General features: G+C 39.3%; 1 protein-coding gene across 1 annotated transcript in view; it reads left to right on the top strand.

Moving 5' to 3' along the window:
- FMN2 (formin 2) overlaps nucleotides 1-16571 on the top strand; it is a 343222-nt gene that overhangs the window by 69182 nt on the left and 257469 nt on the right. Inside the window, exon 3 of the mRNA XM_046679366.1 lies at nucleotides 11156-11303. Coding sequence (XP_046535322.1) covers nucleotides 11156-11303 — 148 coding nt within the window. The remainder of the gene's footprint in view (nucleotides 1-11155; nucleotides 11304-16571) is intronic.

The following is a 16571-nucleotide window of genomic DNA, read 5'->3' as shown; positions in this document are numbered from 1 at the left end:
AGAAACTCAGGAAAACTGAATAACTTGCCAGAATGGGCAAAGTGGCCACCTTAAATACCATCTTCAGCTAAAGACAGAGGAGGATGTCGGGGGTGGTGGTTTGGGACTTCAGAGAGTGGAAGACAATTCATGTGCAGATGGAAAAGCAAGTGTTTGATAAACAAGTGTTTGTTGGGCCACCTATAGACAATGTGACCCGAGAGGCACATTTTACGTTACACTACAGTTTTCCTATGGTGTTAACTCCTTCCTCGAACAGGCCTTTTATCTTAAATTCTTTTCAGCAGTTAGGGGGAAGGTCAAAGTTTCTTTCAGAGTCTTTCATTCTTAAAAATGATCAAGCCAAACAGGCATTTTTTGGGTGGCAAATTCTGATCCCCCACAATATGTTTATATTACAATAGGATTGCCGTAGTAGCGTTAGTTAACACCTCTGTCACATCACACAGTTAGCATTGCTTCTAGTGTTGGGAGAGAATCTAGTCTCTGAGCAAGTTTAATGTTTATAGTGCTGTTTCCTTGTCTGTAGTCACTGCACTGAGTGTTAGGTCTGCAGGACTGACTATTTACTGGTTGCAGGTATGTGCCCTTAAACAGCAGCTCTCCCGTTCCCCCACCCCCAGCCCTTGGGAACCACCATTCTGCTCTCTGCTTTTATAATGTCAGTTTTTTTAGATTCCACATATAAGAGAGATCATACGATATTTGTCTGTCTCTGACTTCTATCACTTAGCATAATATCTTCAGGGTCCATCCATGTTGTTGCAAATGGCAGACTTTCCTTTTTTCTCACGGCTCAATAGCATTCCATCGTATTTATTTACCATATCTTCTTTATCCATTCATCTGTTGGTGGTCACTTAGGTTGTTTCCATATTTTGGCTATTGTGAATACTGCTACAATAAACATGGGAGTGCATATTTCTTTGATATCCAGTTTTCATTTCCTTTGGACATATACCCGGAAGTGGGATTGCTGGATTGTATGGTATTTCTATTTTTAATTTTTTGGGTAATCTCCATACTGTTCTCCATAGTGGCTGAACCAGTTTACAGTCACATCAGCAGTGCATATGTTCCCATTTCTCCACATCCTCTCCAACACTTATCTCATCTTCTTGAAGATCACCATTCTTACAGGTGTGAGGTGCTATCTCAGGATGGTTTTGGTTTGCATTTTCCTGATGGTTAGTGATATTGAGTGCTTCCTCATATACCTGTTGGCCATTTGGGTATCATCTTTGGACAAATGTCTATTTAATTCTTCTCATTTTTTGATTGGATTGTTTTTTCTGTTATTGGGTTGTATGAGTTCTTTATAAATTTTGGATATTAACCCCTTATCTGATACATGGTTTGTAAATTGTCCTCCCAGTCTCTAGGTTGCCTTTTCATTTTGTGGATTGTTTCCTTGGCTGTGCAAAAGCTTTTAAGTTTGACGTGATCCCACTTGTTGAGTTTTTCTTTTCTGTTTGTGCTTTTGGTGTCATGTCCACAAAATCGTTGCCAAGACCAATGTTGAGGAGCCCTTTCTCTGTGTTTTCTTCTAGGAGTTTTATGGCTTCAGGTCTAATGTTTAAGTCTTTGATCATTTTGAGCTCATTTTTGTGAGTGGTATGAGATAGGGGTCCAGTTTCATTCTTCTGCATGTGGTTGTCCAGTTTTCCCAACACCATCTGTTGAAGAGACTCTCCTTTCCCAATGGATGTTCCTAGCTTCCTTATCAAATGTTAGTTGGCCGTGTATGTGGGGGTTGAATTCAGGGCTCTCTATTCTGTTCCATAGGTCTGTGTGTCTATTTTTATACTAGTATCATAAAAGTATTATTTTAAAATGTCTGTAAAAGTTTGTTTTGTGTTGCTAATGGAGAAGTACAGTTGATTTTTGCATGTTGATTTTTGTATTCGGCAACCATGCAAAATTTATTATTTCTGGTAGTTTATCTGTACATTATCTGTACATTTATTTGAGGTTTTTATGTATACCATCATGGCATCACAAATAAGGACATTTATTTCTTCTCTTTCCTCTTATTTGCCTTATTTGTTGAACAACTGCTATACTGAATAGGAATAATTGTTAAATAGAAGACAGAGTGGTGATAGTGGCATTGTTTTCTCTTCTCATTCCCAAATTTTAATGCCAATCTTCAACGTTTCATCATTTTATCAGATTAAGCAAGTTTTCTTCTATTCCTAGCTTCCTGAGAATTTCTGTTGTGAATGGGTGATGTATTTTATCACATGTTTTTCTGATTATCTCTACTGAGAATACTTTTTTTTATTATTTGTTGCTAATATGGAATATTACACGGATTTACTTTAAATGTTAAGCCTACTTTATTTTCTTGGAATCAACCCAATTTGCCTGTGCTGTATCACTCTTTGTCCTTTTGTCTAATGTCCTTTTTTCGATTTTAGTACCTCTGTTATGTTGGTCTGATAAAATAAGTTGGGAAGTGTTCCCTCTTTTTCTATTCTTTGGAAGAATTTGTGTAAGATTGGTATTATTTCTTCCTTAAGTATTTCGGCAGAATTTGTCTGCCTAGCCACCTGAGTCTGGCGTGTTTTTTGTGAGATAGTTTTTAATTTTGAATTTCATTTCAGTTATGGGGCTGCTCACAATTTTTTAGTTGGTTGCCAATTTTGGTTAAATTACATATTTTTAGAGAATTTATCCATTTTATCTAATATTTAAAAATATTTGGTGTAAACTTACTTTAGTATCTTCTTACTATTTTTTAATGTCTATAGGATCTGTATAATGTTTCCTTTTTCATTCTGAGATTGGTTAATTGTATCTGTACTTGATAATACTTGTCAGATTTTCAATTTTATTAGCTTTTTAGAGGACTTCTTTTGACACTATTTTATTAGTACTTTTATCTATTTCCTTCCTTCTCCCTTTGGACTAAATTGTTGGGGTTTTTTCCCCTCTATATTCTTGAGAGGGATATTTAACATTGATTTTTTAGCCATTTATTTTTTAATATGTGCATTTAAACCTAAAAATTGCTGTCTAAAGTTACTAACTGCATCCCAATAGTTATGATATATAGTGTTGGCATTATCATTCATTTAAAAAATATTTTCTTATTTTGGTTCTGTTATGTTCTTTGAATAATGAGTGAATTAAAATTGTATTGCTTTATTTCCAAACATACAGAGAGTTTCGTTTTTTCAAGTTGATTTTTAATTTCATCGCATTGTGTTAAGAGAACATATTCTTCATCATTTCAGTATGTTGCTATTTGTTGAAATTTACTGTAGAGCCCAAGAAGTGGTCAGTTTTCATAAATGTGCTGTGTGTGCTTGAAAAGAATGTTTTGGGATAAATGCTCTACTTAAGTCCGTTAGGTAAACTTGCTAATCGTGATCTTTCATATCCTCACTCAGTTTATTCCTTTCATTCTAGCAGTTATGGGAAAGTTACTCCACTCCATCTATGGCTATGTTCTTTTCTCCTGGTAGCTCTGCCAAGTTTGCTGCATAGACTTTAGGCCGTGTTATTGTCATACATTTTAGAATTATTTATTTTCCTTATGAATTAAATTTTTATCAATAGTAGGTTTTCTTCCTTTTTTCTTTGGGTGATTTTTTGCCTTAAAGCTTTCATTTGCTATTAATATAGCTGTGCTTTTCTTTATTTTGTTAACATTAACAAGTTATATCATTTTCCTTTCTAGTAATCGTAATCTTTTATATATCCTTATGTTTTAGTTGTATCTCCTATAAAAAGCATACAATTGGAGTTCATTTTTTATCCAGTCCAATCCAATCTTTTCTTTTTTATTGAAACATTAAGTACATTTACATTTAATACAATTGTTTCAATAGTTTCATCTAAAATACTATTTTATTATGTATTTCCTACTTGTTTCATCTGTTTTATATTCCTTTATCTTTTTTGGGGGGTGGAGTCCGTCAAGTCTTTTTTACTATTTCATTTTTCCCTCTGGTAGTTCTTTTAGTGACTATGTTTAAAAACAACACACATTTTTGCTTTATGTTGGTACTTCCTGTTTCCAGACAAATTAAGCAAACCTAAATTTTTTAAGTTTCATTTATTCCACCCCCATGTTGCATGTTTTTTTGGTTTGTTTGTTTGTTTGTTTTTGCTGAGGAAGATTTCATGCCCAGGAACTGAACCTGGGCCCGGGAAGTGGAGCATGCCGAACTTAACCGCTAGGCCATGGGGCTGGTCCATGTTATTGTTCTTTTATTTTAATTCTATTAAACCTCATAAGATATTATTGTTGTTTATACTGTCAGTCTTTATGAAATCTTCTTTCCTTGCTTTGCTTCTTTCTTGCTGTGTCTCTAGGCTTCTATTTGGGATTATTTTCTTTCTGCCTGAAGAGCAGTTTGTTGTATTTCCTTTAATTGCAGGTCTGCTAGTTGACAAATTCTTTAGTAGTTTTTGTCTTAAAAGAGATTTCTCTCATTTTCTTTCTTGAAAGATAGTTTTACAGGGTGTAGAATTCTAGTAGACTGTTTCAGCATGTGAAAAAGATCATTGTATGTAGCTTCCAATCACACTGACTTCTTAACAAAAATGTTCTATTTATTGCTTCTTTGAAGGTTATCTTTTTTTTTTGTGATTGCTTTTGAAGTTTTCTTTTTTCTTCTATAGTTTTACCATATGCACCCAGGGGTGGTTTTCTTTATATTTATCCTTTGAGGTTTCCTAGGGCTTCTGAAATCAGCGGCTTGATGCCTTCTCATTTTACGTCATTTATGTCATTTTATGTCTACTTCTAGTTTACCTTTATTCCTAGTGTGATAGTCTTTTGAATCTTAACCCAAAACCAGGGGTGTCACTAGGGCCAGCCCCCTTTCAGGGCACTGCCCTGCAATTTCCCCCCTTGCAGTGCGCTCAGACTCTCACAGGAGCCTCCACTCCCTCGGTGTGTGTCCTCCCCTGGATCCTGGCTTGGCAATTCTTCCTTAATTTGCTGCTCCCCTTTCCTTTGCCCTTAAGCAAATTGTGTATGTATATTTCGTGTTTTTTAGTCTCCACCAGAAGGGTTGATTCTAATGACCTCTTCTGTCATCACCTTGTGTATTATTTTTACAATGTACAAACAATTTACAGCCAGTTACTTGCACCCGTCAACATATCATGAACAGAATTTTACAGGGAATTTGATGCGATATGATTTTAATGACTCTTGGTCACTTGTACATACTGTAATTTTTATTCATATTGCTATTTTTGGAAATTCTTTTTCCCCTTTTTTAAAACATAAAGAACACTGGAATAAATGTATTCTAGTATATGTATATTTTTGCATATCATTGATTTATTCTCCCCTTAGGGAAAGTTTCTGTAAGCAGAATTGCTGGTTCCAAAGGAATCTATTTTAAAATTCTTTTGATGCTCAGTTTCCGTCCGGAAAATTTGCATTCATTTACAATGTCGCTGGTAGTAATGTCAGTGCTTCTTTTGAACATAGTTAAGAAAACATTCCTTTATATTATCCTGAAACATTTTCAAAGACCTCAGCTCATCTTTAGATTTACTCATCTTGATGTTACTCTTACTCATTTGTATTTGTCATTTTTATATACCTGTCCAGATTTCTAACTTCTTATTTGAATGCAAACCAGAGATTCTTTGGGCACTTGCATTCAGCTCTATTAAATCCCATTTAGTACAGCTGATTACATGGCTAAAGTGTAATCTTAATTGTATCAAGATTATGGCAGAAACATAAATTATAAGTGTGAAGAGATACAGTGATTTAAGAAATACCTATCGTGTGCTATTTATAAAAGCATGTGCACTGTGATTACAGCTACTTAGAACATTCAAAGAAAGATTAGAAAATAATACACCCAGCGGATGCTGGTGTGTGTGCTACTAATTATTTTCTTCTCTCCTCTGTCTCAAAGCAGTTCTACAGAGTTGTGCTGTGGTCTTTTTTTTATACTTACGTGATCAATGCAAACCCGAATACTGTGAGTACAGTTCGGTCTACTATCAGTGGATCTACCTTTTATCCAGCCAGTTATCTTGTAAAAAGTTCATGAGTTACAATAGATAAATAAATGGATCTTTCGTCATTTCCCTAATACTAAGAATATGTTTATTGCCGTTTTATTCCAAAAAGTATTTATAATGATTAGTAAGAAAAGTAAGATACTATAAGATAAAAATTAGCTATCAGTGAAAAGATAAAAAAAAATGACAAAAGAAAACAAAACTGGGGACGAACGTAAAATGGAACAAGGAATGAGGCTAATGAAAACCATGTGTTCTGAAACCCAAAACCTGTGGCAAGTGGGCCACAGGCATACTTATTTCAGATTTTCTAATAGATGAAACAAAAAGCAAATCTGATCAACACAATGGTCCATAAGATTTAAAAAGCACCAAGAAACTCAAAATGCCATCCAACCATTGAATTCTTCAGATGAAGCTGTAAATTTCTAAGGTTAATAATACATTTATCTGCAGAACGTCTGGCAGAAACTCTGTATAATGGGATGGACTTTGCAGCAGCCTCTTCCAGTGGCCCCGGCAGTCTTTTCTTCTTAGAGGTCACCCCCAACACAGTTGAGCGGAAGCCTTGGTGAGGCCAGTGTGACCAGGTGCAGGTACAGAGTCCTCTGCTAGCCTGAGAGAGATCTTATCTATGCTCCCTGCGGTGGATAGAGGATCTGGAAAGAAATGAAGCAGCTGCATACTTTTGGTCAATTTTTTCACATTTTTCCCCCTCAGTCAGACTTCTGATAGCTGGTGACAGATGGTACTTCCTAGAATGTCTGAGATACAGTTACTGTATTTTGCCACTCAATTAGAGATCCATTGGCCTTGATGGACACTTGAGCTGGGGCAGTGCCAAGAGCTTCTTAGGAAGTGAGGAACCCAGTCTAAGATTTATCCCCACGTGCGTGCACGTCCCATCTCCCCGCACTGATGTGTCAGGGGAACACCAGTGGGAAGGGCAGCAGTTCCTCTCAGAGAGTGATGTAGGTTCTGCTTCACTATACAGACTAATGGGCAATGACAGTTTCTGGCGTATAGCACTGTCAGAAAAACGTTCACCTGAAACAGTGTAAGGTGACGACTAAAGCCTCATCATGGCTAGAAAAATCTCCATGAAGCCTCTTAGAATGCCTAACTTTGAGCATTATTACTTTCTAGTGAACCCTCTAAAATAAGCTATTTGTGGATTATAGCTCTGAGTTGTTTTGAGGATTATTATTTGTAACTCAGGTAAAAGATGGGGAAATATCGGCTAAAAGTAACTTTTTTTCTTTTTTGAGGTAGCAGGCCCGTGATCTATGTATGCCGCTTTTAGTTGTGATTTTAAATCTTCTGACCTGCCTATGGTAGAAAGCTGGTACTTGTTTTCTTTAATAGGAAGAAATGACCCAGTTCAACAAAAGTTAAAACAGACCTTGAGAATGTAAGGGGGTGGAATAGGGGCATGGGACACATATTCCTGTTTTCGCTGAGATAGAAAACTATGATTTGATTTGTTACAAGACAGTTCTTATTGATCTTGCTGTCACTGAGCAAGGGCTCACTAACCGACAAGCATAAAAGCCAATCCTATGGCACCAGCTTTTGAGAAAGGAAAGGGCTTTATTGTGAGGTCGACTTGCAAGGAGACAGGAGACAAAGCTCTCACATCTGTCTCCTCGATGCAGGGTTTGGGGTGCAATTTAAGGGATTAGGGAAGGCAGGCTGGTATGTGGAAGCCCTGGCAAGACAAGCTTTGATTGAAAGAATACAAATGACTGTCGATGGTGAGTTGTGTAAAGGGCTTTGACACCAGATCTTCCTATGAAATGGACCCCATAATTCTGAAAAGGATCTGTCTTTCAAGTTCTGGTCACATCGCAGTCCTTTTGGTTCCACGGTGGGGAGACTCTGGTTCCAGGCGTTAATTTTCTCCTCTGGGCGTGCTCTGGCTACGTGACTTGAAGTTTTGGCTCGTTGCCCCAGCAAGACAACATTAACATTCTATTTCTAACAAGATGGGCTCAGTTTAAACTGGTCCTGTAGTTACATTGACCTTGTACTTCCTTAATACTCATTGGGTGTCTGTTATGTATATAGATTATGTAATGTCTTAGGGAAAACAGGGGATATAGGATATGGTGCCTGGTAGCAAGGAGCTATACCTCTGCTTGGAAAGTAACAGCTACATTTCTGAAATGTTAAACGGAAATACAGCAGAGAAAGAGACATTCTAGTTGGTTCAGGAAATGCCACAGGGCAGTTATTATTTGAATGCAAAACTTAGTGACAGTCAGTAAAAATGCCAAGAAAACTCTGGAGACTCAAGTTTGTTCAACTAGCTTCTCACCATAAAGCAAAGACTCAGTGTTGGTTCTGGAGAGATCTTGATGTGGATGATTTTGAATTCCTCTGAAAAGGATTTTTAAAATATAGGAAATAATGTGTGATTATTCCAATCAAATGTAGATTTAAAAATGTTACTTTTGACTAACAGTGTAGTTTTCTTGGCTCTCCCCTCATAGTGTTTGCTCCTGCCTCATGCCATCCCTACAAACAGGACCTGGGGGGTGTTCCTCCTGATTTCCAAGTGGGAACACCGAGGCCTCACAAAGTTAGGAGATCTGTCTGGGCTACAGCACTGGTGATATCCTAGGAGTTTTGTCTACTCTGTATTTTTGTTTATTTTGTGTCATTGCCAGTAGGTTTAGATAGAATAGATAACTTGATATCTTTGCTTTCCAAATTGTACCCACAATGTACCCTTTTGGTACCTTGTTAAGCAAATGAGGGAGATGAGATTACCAGCTACAGTACCACTCATATTGACGAGCCATCTCTTTTATTTCTTTTTCCCTGACAAATGTGTTAATTCAATAGACATTAGTGGCTGTTCTGCAGTCCTCATGATGTTGTCAAGAGTGGGGGGATTAACAGGACCTGTGTGCACACTTCTCGAGTTGAAGGAGCTTCAGTGCATTTGAGGGAAGCGGAGATACGCTCAGGAAAGTGCTAAGTCACCATTCCAGACAGCACACCAGAATCGTCAAAACGAGGGTGGCGGGTGTGCTGGTTCCGGAGTGGTCCAGGTGAGCTGGGGCTTCAACTAGACTCTAGTGATTGATGGATTCTGTGAGTGGAGGACAAGGGAGGGCCTCTGGTGGAGTGGAGCTGACTCAGGAACGGTGGAGAGATGAACCTGGAGGTGGGTGGGAGGCACGTAGAAAAATTTAAGTGGTAGTCGGGTTGAAGAGTTGGCACCTGTAGACGTTAACGAGCCACGAAAGAAACTGCGTTATGCTTATTTTCTGCAAGTGGAACCGTGTTTTGAGCACGTCACAGCACTGTAATGTATGACAGTCCTGGGCTGAGGCTGGAAGCCTGGAGGACAAACCGAACTTTTTGTCTGTTTGTTTGTGTGGCATTGTCTAGAGTGCTTTAGCATACTTTGTATTGGGGGGAGTGTGGAATCCTCGTGAAACTGTTTATCCTCTGGCTGTTGGTGCTACCTCTTTTATATGGAGCAAATGAAGTCCAAGGCTGAGTGGGTTTGTTATTAGGATGATGAAGCTCTCTAGGCAAGAATCCCTTTGTCAGGGAGTGTGCAGCGTGTTGCTCGGGTAGATACTTGGCTCTACCTTCCACGAAAGGTGGAAGGTGATGCGGACATGCGGGGAGCAGGATCCTGTGCCTAATGGTTTGCAATAGCCAGGAGATGTCTTTCTAAACCAGCGGCTGTCCGGGCATCATGCCCATCCTCCCTTGCCTGAGTCTTACTCTGTTCTTCTAAAGATGAGGACATTCTCTCATGTTCTGGTCAATCCACGTGTATGGAATCCCTTCAGTTTCACCCCTGAGAGCTCGTTTCTAACTTCATGTTAATTAAACAAACCGCTCATTTCACCACTGAAAAGCTGTTTCTGATATTCAGTAAGCTAAGTGGCAGAGCCTCTGGTGTTGATCAAGATATGAATAGTTGAGAGAGGCATGAAGAGCGGAAGTGCTTGGCCAGGTGTGAAATGTGACACTTTCTGGTACAGTTCTAGCTGACCCCAGGAATCTGAATTCTCAGTTATGGCCAATGACTGTCCCTAAGGGTCAAGCTTGACTAACTGATCTATCTGTTGTAACTTACTGTTGATGCTGAGGAATATTTTATGAACTTCTTAAATTAATTCGTTAAACAAATTACAGAAATAGCAACCCTTGTTCATCAGTTCAGTTTATAGTTCCAGCACAGTGATTATAGGATGCTTTTGTTTTTAATTTGCTCTTTACCTCTACTATACTGTTATCCTCTTTATGATGATTTGATCTCTTTATGATGATCAAAGGTTTAGGGAAATATCCCTATAAATAAGGAAAATGCCATGAAGAGAACCCAGGACATGTGTATCTTGAGTGCATGCGTCCTAAACTGGTGGTGGTGGTCTGAAATCCTAATGAGCAGCTGGCAAGGTGTTTATCGGCCTCCACGCGACTCTGTGAGATTTCCGGTTTACCCCCTGGCACCGGGTGTAGGTATGAGCCGCCTTCTCATTCTGTCCAGATTCTGTTGGGCTGCAGCTGGGAAGAGCTTCCTTTGCCAGAAGATTCCCATCCAGTTCTTTTATTCTTGGCAGGTTCATTTACTTTTTCATGGTTTTTCTCCTAAACCAATTCCCAACCTGGACCCAGATAAGTCGGTTTCCTGGGCCTTTTGTTATTGAAGGCAAGGAAGCTATTATTGTCCTGTGGTGCCTGGGACAGCCCGTCCTTTGCCTTTGCCTTTGCCACAAGTGTTTAAACAGATCTTAAAGGGACATCAAATTCAAATGTATTAAAGATGCTAGTTCAGGGAGATCCTGAGTGGATGTCTGGATGTTCTGATCTTATAGTCCCTGCAGGCCCTCATGGCATCTCTACCTCCAAAGAAAGACTGAGATTTTACTATAGAAAGGAAGTTGAGACGAGTATGCTTATGAGAATGAAATGACTGTGTGAAAGAATGTTGATGTTAGGAATCTGCTTTGAATAGTATAAATGCTGTTTTAACATTTTATATATGTATGCGTATAATGTACACACACCCACCCATGTATATTTATAATAGAAATGATATTGCAATATATCAATCAAGATGATTTCAGTTTTTTCATTATTGAATTAAAATAGCTTTAAAAAAATGTTTTATTTTTGAATATAGCAAGATCAACTTTACACCTGGGCTGCAGTTAGTCAGCCCACACACTCACTGGATTGCACAGAAGGGCAGTTTCCCAGGCGAGTCCCGTCTGTCTGGCCGCCGTCTGGACCTCCTGATGAAGAACACCGGCCCACGGCTGCTGACGCAGGTAGGACCGGGCGCGGGGCGCGTTCTGAGTGCGTGTGACATGAAGCGTCTGTGCAGTGCAGACTGGGCCGTGAGTCTGTGCTTCTCCTCGAGGTCTGTCTTCGATTATAGTCAGCAGATAACTCAAGGAAAGTCACTGGGGGGGCTTGTTAAATGGGAAGTTGTTACTTCCCACCTTAAGGCTGCTGAGTTAGAATTCCGGCGAGTAGGACGCTGGCGTTGTTCGGTCATTGTTGTGTAGACGGAGTGTGAGAAGCACTGTTCTTGGAGTCCCGATGCAGCCACTACCCAGGGTCGAAGCTCTGTGTCCGGAGGAGCGAGGAGGCCCCGAGGGAGCTTTTTGTCTGTCACCTGCGGAGGGACGGCGACATCACCTCTTCCCGCTGGCTCTCCTCCCTCACCACCTTCTTCCTGCCTTTCTTAGTCCTTTTCTTCATCTTCAGAGAGAACTGGAAGAGGCAAGACGGAGATACCGGTTTTACTAAATCTGAATTTTAAGTAATCTTTTAAAAATTGCACAGTGTTCAGATGTAATATTTATTTTTCTTTAAAATTTTTCTCTTAGGTTGTTTTTTCTCATGGTACCTTTTGTTGTCTTAAAGTTTTTTGAGTTACTGGCTGGGAAGGTAGCGTGAGATTAACATCAGCTTTTATATGGAGCCCAACACCAGGAAAGCACTTGATATTTGTCATTCGGAATTAAGAATCGTATTTGTGTAGCAATGTCTAATGGAATTTGGTTGTTTCATTCCTTGGTTTTTCTTCATTTTGGCATAATGAATTCTGGGTTTCTTCTTGGTGGACTGATCAGGAATATTGATGTCTGATCTGTAAGTGCAGGGTAAATAGAAGGGCATTGTGACTGTTCAGAAATCTCTCCCTTGCCAAATTTTCCTACATGGCAGTCTGGGTATTAAGAATTTTGATCCCCCCACCCCCAATGGCTTATAGAGAAAAACGTAGTCATTAGACACTTAATTTGGACTTGTAGTAAACGAGCATAGGATGAGAGCATGGAGCTTGGGCTCGGCCATTTCCCAGCTTTGTAACCTGGGAATTTTTCTCACGACTGTACTCAGTCTCTTCACCTGTGAAACAGTGAGAAGAGAAACATTTACTGCGTAGCCATTTTGAGAGCTGCAGGAGTTAATGTAGGTTAAAGCGCAGAATCAGCTTTTAGAATGCAGTGCCTGGTTCAGCAGAAGTGTTTGCTGCTGTTTTTATAATTATTGTCATTATTTCGTGTCCTTATCTTCCTGATGAATTCCCTGTAAAAACCAACAGTGACCCATAGTGTCAACGGTTTTATTCGAGGCCCCTGCACAGAGGTCTGCAAAGACAGCCAGTGCTCGCCACCTCCTGTTTGATCCCTGTCTCTGGAGGGACGCATTTGCCTCTTTCTTCCGTGCACTGAGGCAGTGAAGGGGGGCCCACACCAATTCTGCGTGCCCCTCTTTTAATGTTCAGTGCTTCTGAAACACTGCTTAGTGTTTACTTGGTGGCCTATACTCCCTGAAATGAACATCACCGGGAAGATAGGCTGTAGGAAACTGTTCCATGTGGGGCTCTGAGTTTATCATAACACAGAGTACAGTTGATCGAGGGTCAACGTAGAGTTCCTTAATGCAAAGCTCTTCAGAGATGAGGGTGTTCTAATGTGATAACACCTGAAAATAAAGCAAGCACATAAAAGCGTAGTGTAGTTTTAAAAGGAAAAGCACACAACTAAAAGAATCGATCCCATTAAATACACCCTTCTACTTGTTTATGTTAAAAGTTACTTCCTGGTAGGAAATAGCCAGATGTAGAGATAGTAGAATTGATCAATTTCATGGAGAGCTCTTTTAACAGTTGTTCATATCTTATGTTTTACATCATTGTTTGGGGTGACATTTTCATTTTTTTCTTCCCTTGTGTGTTTATCATTCTCAACTTTTCTAACTGAAACATTTCTATTCTCTCAAATTTTAGAGCACTTAAAGTTATGAAACATTTTATGCTATTGATTTTGTATATTGGAGGAGCACTAGATTGAAAGTTAATTAGTGCTAATTAGAGTTTTAATTTGGTAAAAGATGACAGTTGGAGTTAATGCTGGGAAGGTTGTGACCTAGCTTTTTTCTCATTATTTGATGTAGCTTGCAAAATGCCAGAGCAAGTAATTTTTAATATAATAACTTGTCTTCTTTTAAAATATGCATTCTTGAAGAGGATGATGGAGGTAAGTAGAAAATAATTTAATACAGTGACTTGTTTTTCTCCAATTGATCTGTTATAAACCCAACAGCCATGTAGCATTTGCTTGTCCAGTGATCTAATGGCACTTTCTGAATTTTTCCTGCTGTGGCTCCATGGGGCATTCTCGTTCTGGGGGCCAGACTCCCCTGACCCTCCGAGTCAAGCATTCAGTTCTAAGAGTGAGAATGTTAATAATACAGTGAAAACTTTGCATAGAGTCTACTGTTTTTTTTTAAAAAATATGTATCAATTGCAAACTTTGATAACATAATTGTTAATAGTAATAAACTATTTGCAGTGCACTTAACAACTGATGGCCTCACATTGTTGTCTGGTCACATCATGGTTAAAACCACTATTTGCAACATGTGGCCCCTTTCGATTTTCATTTAAAGTAAAAGAGTTCAATGACTTTTTTCTTTTTGAAGAAAACTGACTTGCAGTTCCATCTTAGGAAATGGACAACTTATTTTTTTGCCTTTTTTTGGTCTTCTGGCTCTTCTTTGTATTGCTTATTAATTTACATGTCCAGCTACTTCCGATCCATGGTGCTGCCTCTTCTGCCTGTCTCATGATCTCACTTTAATTTTTCCATAATCCCTTCTGTGAAAGAGGTTTTTCTCCACCTTCATATAGTGTTGAAGGAACCAACCCTCCTTTATGTGAACTTGAAGTGAGGAGGCCAAAGTGCAGCCTCGATGCCTCCCCCCAGAGAGCTGCCAGGGGGCGGCAGAGTCCTGTGAGGCTTTGCTCCCTTCCTGGCTCCCTGCATGGTTGCCATTGTCTCTGGAGAGGAGCCTAGGGTGTTATAGTCGACATTTTGAAGTCAATGGAAGCCTCCTGAAGGCTAAAGCTGGCTGGAAAGGAAATCAGAAAGCAACGTGCTCCAAAAGTTGGTGGCAGAAACATTAAGAAGAAAACCTTTCCATTTGTCTTGTTTCCTCTTCATTTTCTCTCTCATTTTCCTTTACTTACAGGGTACCAGGCTGCAAACCCTCCCCACCCCCATGGCGGTTCTTTTTTCTGGAGTCCCATGGCATTTTATTCATATCTCTATCGTTTGAGTTATTTCTGTGTTGTCATTTATCTCTTTATACATATCTGTTTTACAGACTCCTAACATGTCAAGACCTTTGGGCACATAGTATATACTTAAATATTTGAGTGAATAGATGAAAATCTTTTGTTGAATGAGATCTAAATAAGTAAAATATCTACTTAGCACGTGAATGCAAGCATTGGAGGGAGAGTTTTGTGTGTGTGCTGATCATTTTAGCCCGTGGGTCATTTTAGGGACTCAGTACCAAGTTTCAAAGGTTATTCAATAGATTTACACAAGATCAAAGAGATAATTAACTTCAGTTTTCAAATTCATGAGAAAGTGCAGGATGTCTAGATGTGAGCTGGGACTTGATCATTCTTGCAGCATCTTTGGAAAATCATGTCCCTTATCTTTCTCTGAAAGCGTCAGTGGCCAAGAGAGCGAATGGAGGACTGATTTTTAGAAAGGCAATTTAGGCACAGGCAGTCCTGGAGGGAAATATATGGCAGGAGAGCTGGTAGAAACATGGCAAAAACTTTTTGTGGAGAAATCTTAAAAATTGGGTTCACATGCTGGCTGATAGAATTGTAAGCCACTTTTGCCCCAGAAAAGATTTGAGCAGCTTATAAATAGCTAGGTGTACAAACGGATTACAAAGGAAAATAGATCAAACTGAAAGGAATTTAGGATGGAACAATGAAATGAAGCTGAGGCAAGCCAGCATGTTGAAATGTGTTTCAGAAGGACCTGCAGTTTTTAAAGGTAGTTGGAAATTTATCCCTCAGGTTTAAAGTAGAAAGGGAAATGGGAACAATTCTCTATCATCCCGTGTCCAGGAGATTTAAAGCAACAGTCTCTCAGAGAAGCACAGCTTTTCTGGCCTCTAATATTCAAAAGAAGTTTCTAATGGTTCCTAATAAAAGAGATTCTTTGTGATGCAACGCAAGTACAGCATCATCAGCTCATTTCCAGGTTTAGTCCAAACGCTTTGGGGTGCGTTCGGTTGAGGTAACGCAGATAGTCTGTAAGGGGCCATAGGAGAGGTTGACAGCGTTCTCTCTCTCAGCTTCTCGCTTGATCAAGGGACAAAATGTTCTAGAACAGATTGACTGTGTCTCCTGTAGGTCATGCTCCATCTTCAACATGTTTTTTGTAAAATCAGGCTGCATTTCCCCTTGCATATGCAAGCTAAAGCCTGTGTGTAGACGTCCTTTGTTGGCAGCGAGGGGCAGATCCATACTATTAAATAATCAGATAAGCCCTTTTCAGGAAAATCACTTATTTAACCCCATCATCGTTTGTGGAAGGACTACCAGAATTAAAATACCAGAATTAGAAACATCCACCACTTATTAGGCAACTAATTCTAAGTCTTGCTATTTCAATGAAGTTTACTGAATTCTCTTTCTATTAAATTGACTAGATTTGAATCAACTTGATGTATACCAAAAGAAGCTGTAATTTACTAATTTTATATAAGTGCATTTTTATTTAAAATGTAAAACTCGTTAGAGATGACTTCATTTGCAGAGGCAGACTCTGTATATTTTAAAGGGTGCTGTGATTTATTTTCCTTCAGAGCAGAGAGGCACATCCTACTCATGGTCTTGCTGCCCTCTCTCTAGGAAGGTCAAACTCGTCCCCGTCCATTCCGTTTTATAAGTTAGAAGCTTATTTTGCAATGATGAGGAGATCATTTCTGAAACATATTTGGAATTGTGGGGAGCCCAGAATTTCAGATCATTTGCAGAATTTTATGAGGTGACTTAAAAAAAAAGGAACATCTAAGGTTTTGTTGGGAATGTTCTCTCTCTCCCTTCGCGCCACAGTAATGTTTTTGACGGCAAGTCTAGTTTCTGAGTTCTTCAGAGGGGTGAGTGAGGGAGTTGGCAGGTCTAAATGTGCCCTCCAGGGAGCTCTCACTGGGTCACTCTTTCAAAACAGCCTTCCCAGTTGATGAATATTTAGTGGGGATCCTGTCAGTTCCAG

The sequence above is a fragment of the Equus quagga genome, chromosome 12 (assembly GCF_021613505.1).
Source record: "Equus quagga isolate Etosha38 chromosome 12, UCLA_HA_Equagga_1.0, whole genome shotgun sequence".
Taxonomy (NCBI): Eukaryota; Metazoa; Chordata; class Mammalia; order Perissodactyla; family Equidae; genus Equus; species Equus quagga.
This window is presented reverse-complemented; position numbering and strand designations above follow the sequence as displayed.